Genomic DNA, 6,179 nt, shown 5'->3' on the forward strand with positions numbered 1-6,179 from the left:
ATTTTGAAAAAAGTGGATTTTCTGTCAACTTAGAACATGTAGCTTTTACCAATATGATACTCTCAAACAATGTGTTTTTTGGAGTCAGTTGATGATGCTGATTCCAATGCTAGCACTTTTAGCCAAATTAGCAATATCTTTACATTTTCAACAGTTCAGCCATTTTTTCAACAATTTCAGCTTTAATGCTTAACTCCTTCTACAAACTTTGACCTATTTTAGCCATTCTACTATTACAATGTTCAACTTTTTCATCTTTTCCCTGCTAGGACTTTTGCAACTTTAACCTTTCAAGGTTTTTCCAGTACAGTTAAGCCATTTCTTCAGCTAATTCAGCTTTCATTCAGCAGTACAGCATTCAACCCTGCATTTTCTTCTGGAAATGCAGCTCCTTCTAGTATATCCATTCAGAATAAGGACTTTTGTATAGCGAGTGTTTATGGCCCTAATGTTGACGACTCTTCCTTCTTTCACAGATTCTTCACCTCACTCTCAGTCCACTCTGACTCCACAATCATTATAGGAGGAGACGTCATCCTTGTTTTGGACCCTGAACTTGACAGACTCAGCACAGCAGCAAATCAGCGTACATGGCGGTCTGCAAGTATTCTAAAGCAGTACATGAATGATTTGGGTCTCTGCGACGCGTGGCGCTCATGTCACCCAAGCACTAAAGGGTTCACCTTTTTCTCTCCAGTTCACCACTCACACTCCCGTTTAGACTATTTATTAATCAGTAAATCTCTTTTAAAAGACATTAAAAGTTCAAACATTCATCCAATTATTATCAGTGATCACGCACCAGTTTCTGTAAATATTTCTAGGGAAAAATCCACACCCTCTGGTACAACCTGGAGGTTTAATACGTCTCTGTTAAAGGACCAGGAATTTCTTGAATTCTTTAAAAAAGAGTGGGCAACCTTCTTAGACTTCAACAATACTCCAGACATCCCACCGTGCATTCTTTGGGAAACAGCAAAGGCAGTCATGAGAGGGAAAATCATTTCTTATTCAACGCACAAAAAACGCAAAGAGAAAGCAGATTTATTAGAAATAGAAAATAAAATCAAAACCCTGGAGACTGCTTATGCTGCTTCTGCACAGGAACGCATACTGGGAGATCTGAAAAATTTAAAGCTGCAATTAAATGACATCATTAATAAAAGAACACAATTTCAAATACAAAGGCTACGACTTGAAAGATTTGAAAACTCTAATAAATCTGGCAAATTTCTGGCTAATCAGCTTAAAATTAATAGAGAAAAATCATCAATCACCTCTATTACGGACCAAACAGGAAATGTCACTCATGACCCGGTCAAGATTAATAACCCATTTGAAAACTTTTATAAAAACTTGTACACACCGCAGATCAATCCGTCAGAGCAAAGTATTGACTCATTTCTTAATAATGTAAACCTACCCAGGCTAAATGAGGATCAAATCACAAACTTAGATTCTCCGCTCTCGCTGTCTGAACTTCATGAAGCTCTGTTACTTATGCCCAATGGTAAAGCACCAGGGCCTGACGGCTTTCCTGCTGAGTTTTATAAGGAATTCTGGGAACAACTGGCACCAACATTTTATAAAACGGTCACATCTATTAATGAGAGCCAATCAATGCCACCTAACATGAACTCAGCCAACATAATTCTTCTTCTAAAACCTGAAAAAGCCTTTGACAGAGTAAATTGAAAGTTCCTTATTGCTGCCCTTCATGAGTTTGGTTTTGGAGAAGCATTCATCAATTGGATCAAAATATTATATCACAACCCCAATGCATCAGTTAGAACTAATAAACAGACTTCAAACAGGTTTTTTCTTGGAAGAGGAACCAGACAGGGCTGCCCACTCTCCCCCTCTCTTTTTGCTATATTCATTGAGCCTTTAGCTGCAGCAATAAGACAGAATGAGAGCATTATAGGAATAAAAACCAAACACAGCCATCATAAAATTAGTCTTTATGCGGATGACATATTACTGTTTTTAAGGAATTTACATTCTGTAAATGAAACAGCAATGATCATAAATGAATTCTCCTCCATATCAGACTATTCCATTAATTGGAATAAGTCTGTTTTATTACCACTCAACAGGAATATGGAACAAAGACTCACAATTCCAGTTAAAACAGGAAATATCAAATATCTGGGTATCTACTTTTCCCCCAAACTATCAGAACTGGTGCAGCTAAACCACACCCCATTACTGAAAAGCATACAGGACGATCTAACACGCTGGACCAACCTGCCTCTGTCCCTTATGGGCAAGGTAGCCACGGTTAAAATGAAAATCTTACCCAAGGTTAATTATCTCTTCTCAATGATTCCCACACAACCGCCATTAAAATGGTTCAAAACATTAGACTCATCCATATCAAGCTTTCTATGGAACAACAAACCTGCAAGAATTAGTCTAAAAACTTTAAAATCTGCAAAAAGCTGTGGAGGATTAGAATTACCTAACTTCCACAATTACTTTCTTGCAAATAGATTGCAATACATCTTAAAATGGTTAAAAAATAATCCAGAAACCAACTCATGGTTAGACTTGGAACAGGCGTTATGTGGAAAGATCAACCTATCAGATCTTCCATTTATTAGCCAAACAGTTAAAAAACAGGATTGTTTCAAAAGCATTAATATAAATGCCACTTTAACAGCTTCTTCTTTCTCTTTCGGCTTTTCCCATCAGGGGTCGCCACAGCGAATCATCCTTTTCCACCTCACTCTATCATGGACATCTTCTACCCTAACATTAGCCAACTTCATGTCCTCTGTTAAGACATCCATGTATCTCCTCTTTGGCCGTCCTCTTGCCCTCCTGCCAGGCAGCTCCATCTCCAACATCCTTCTACCAATATATCCACTATCCCTCCTCTGAACATGTCCAAACCATCTCAGTCTGGCTTCTCTGACTTTGTCGCTAACACAGGCAACATGAGCCGTCCCTCTGATGTACTCGTTCCTTATCCTGTCTAACCTGGTCACTCCTAAGGAGAACCTCAACATCTTCATCTCCGCTACCTCCATCTCAGCCTCTTGTCTCTGTCTCACTGCTACCGTCTCTAACCCATAGAGCAGAGCTGGTCTCACCACTGTCTTGTACACCTTTCCTTTGAGTCTTGCTGACACTCTTCTGTCACACAACACTCCTGACACTTTCCTCCACCCGCTCCAACCTGCCTGCACTCGCCTCTTCACCTCTTTTCCACACTCCCCATCACACTGAACTGTTGACCCCAAGTACTTAAACTCCTGCACCTTCTTCACCTCAGCCCCCTGTAATCTAACGCTTCTACCTTGATCCCTCTCGTTCAGACACATGTATTCTGTCTTACTACGACTGACCTTCATGCCTCTTCTTTCCAGATCAAACCTCCACCTCTCTAGCTGTTCCTCCACCTGCTCTCTACTCTCACTGCAAATTACAATGTCATCCGCAAACATCATTGTCCAGGGAGATTCCTGTCTTACCTCGTCTGTCAGCCTGTCCATCAGCATAGCAAACAAAAAAGGACTCAAAGCTGATCCTTGGTGTAGTCCCACCTCCACCTTGAACTCCTCTGTCTGACCTACAGCACATCTCACCACCGTCATACTTCTCTCATACATGTCCTGAACTACTCTGCCATACTTCTCTGCCACTCCAGACGACCTCATACAGTACCACAGCTCCTCCCTCGGCACCCTGTCATACGCCTTCTCTAAATCTACGAACACACAATGCAGCTCCTTCTGACCTTCTCTGTACTTTTCCATCAACATTCTCAAAGCAAAAATGGCATCAGTGGTGCTCTTACGGGGCATGAAACCATACTGCTGCTCACAGATCTCCACCTTCTTCCTAAGCCTGGCTTCCACTACTCTTTCCCACAGCTTCATTGTGTGGCTCATCAACTTTATTCCTCTATAGTTGCTGCAGTTCTGCGTGTCACCCTTGTTCTTAAAGATCGGAACCAGAACGCTTCTCCTCCATTCCTCAGGCATCTTCTCACTCTCTAAAATCCTATTGAACAACCTTGTTAGAAATTCCACTGCTGTCTCTCCTAGGCACTTCCATACCTCCACAGGTACGTCATCAGGACCAACGGCCTTTCCGCTCTTCATCTTTTTCACAGCCTTCCTAACCTCCTCCTTTCCAATCTCTGCTACTTCCTGCTCCACAACAACCACATCTTCCTCCCTTCTTTCCCTGTCATTTTCCACGTTCATCAGCTCCTCAAAATACTCCTTCCATCTTTTCTGTACACTCTCCTGGGTTGTTAGCACCTTTCCATCTCTGTCCTTAATCACCCTTATCTGTTGCACGTCCTTCCCATCTCTGTCTCTCTGTCTGGCTAGCCTGTACAAGTCCTTCTCTCCTTCCTTTGTGTCTAACCTGTCATATAGCTCATCGTAAGCTTTCTGTTTGGCCTTTGCCACCTCTCTCTTCACTCTACGCTGCGCTTCCTTGTACTCCTGTCTACCTTCCTCAGTCCTTTCTACATCCCACTTCCTTTTAGCCAACCTCTTCCTCTGGACGCATTCCTGTACTTCCTCATTCCACCACCAAGTCTCTTTACCGTCTTTCCTCTTTCCAGATGACACACCAAGCACCTTCCTACCTGTTTCCCTGATAATCTCTGCTGTAGTTTCCCAGTCATCTGGAAGCTCATCCTGACCACCCAGGACCTGTCTCAACTTCTGCCTAAATTCCTCACAAGTTTCTTCATTCTGTAGCTTCCACCACTTGGTCTTCTTTTCTGTTTTCCCTCTCTTCTTCTTCCTGGCCTCCAGAGTCATCTTACACACCACCATGCGGTGCTGTCTGGCTACACTCTCTCCTACCACCACTTTGCAGTCAATAACCTCTCTCAAATGACCTCGTCTACATAGGATGTAGTCCACCTGGGTACTCCTACCTCCACTTCTGTATGTCACTCTATGTTCCTCTCTCTTCTGGAAGTAAGTGTTGACTACAGCCATTTCCATCCTCTTCGCAAAGTCCACCACCATCTGTCCCTCCAGATTCCTTTCCTTCACACCAAACCTGCCCATCACCTCCTCATCACCTCTATTGCCCTCACCAACATGCCCATTAAAGTCTGCTCCAATAACAACTCTCTCTCCTCTGGGGAAACTCTCTATGACCTCATCCAACTCACTCCAGAATCTCTCCTTCACTTCTAACTCACAGCCAACCTGTGGCGCATACCCACTGACTACATTCACCATCACCCCTTCAATTTCTAACTTTAAGCTCATCATCCTGTCTGAGACTCTTTTCACCTCTAGAACACTGTTTACAAACTCCCCCTTCAGAATCACACCTACCCCATTTCTCTTCCTATCAACACCATGATAGAACAGTTTGTATCCTCCTCCAATACTACGTGCCTTGCTGCCCTTCCACCTTGTCTCCTGCACACACAGTACATCTACCTTCCTTCTCTCCATCATGTCTGCCAGCTCTCTGCCTTTCCCTGTCATTGTGCCAACGTTAAGAGTCCCTATTCTCAAACCTATGTTCCTGCCTTTTCCATTCTCTCTCTGGCCACGTGCCCTTCTGCCTCCCCTCTTTCTTCGACCAACAGTAGTCAAATTTCCACCGACACCCTGTAGGTTAACAGCATCGGTGGCGGTCGTTGTTAACCCGGGCCTCGACCGATCCGGTATGTCTAAAGTGTTGTGGATGATTCGCATGGTTATTTTGGCAATTTTTACGCCGGATGCCCTTCCTGACGCAACCCTCTCTATTTATCCGGGCTTGGGACCGGCACAGAGGCAACTGGCTTGCAACCCCTGTGGCTAGATTAAATGCCACTTTAACAGCCTGGTGGGAATTTCTCAAAATATCAAAATGTTCAATTCAACCGTGCAAAATGACACCCATCTGGAACAACCCGGACATCCTTATTAACAAAAAAATGATTCACTTCCCAGCTTGGCAAGCAGGGGGCATAAAACAACTAGAGCACGTAATTATTGATAGAAGATTCATAACTCCCCAGGAACTTCAAGACAAATATGGAATAAATAACTTCTTGGAATATCAGCAACTTAAATCAAGTATTACTAAAAAGTATAAATTTAAAGACGACGATTTAAAGCTACCAGATGTAGTTACCACTCTGATTAATTTTTCAATGAATAGAACTCTCTCCAAAATATACAAACTTTTATGTAATTTAGATAACA

At 42.7% G+C, this 6,179-nt stretch overlaps 1 protein-coding gene across 1 annotated transcript in view; it reads right to left on the reverse strand.

The window, feature by feature from the left end:
• LOC144984092 (uncharacterized) overlaps window positions 1-5,783 on the reverse strand; it is a 379,397-nt gene extending 373,614 nt beyond the window's left edge. Inside the window, exon 1 of the mRNA XM_078931642.1 lies at window positions 3,172-5,783. Within this exon, the coding sequence (XP_078787768.1) occupies window positions 3,172-5,684 (2,513 nt within the window). The 5' untranslated portion in view covers window positions 5,685-5,783. The remainder of the gene's footprint in view (window positions 1-3,171) is intronic.
• Between the last annotated feature and the right edge of the window lie 396 nt (window positions 5,784-6,179).

Source organism: Oryzias latipes, chromosome 15, assembly GCF_053564925.1.
Source record: "Oryzias latipes strain Hd-rR chromosome 15, Olatipes_Hd-rR_3.1".
In the NCBI taxonomy this organism is placed as follows: Eukaryota; Metazoa; Chordata; class Actinopteri; order Beloniformes; family Adrianichthyidae; genus Oryzias; species Oryzias latipes.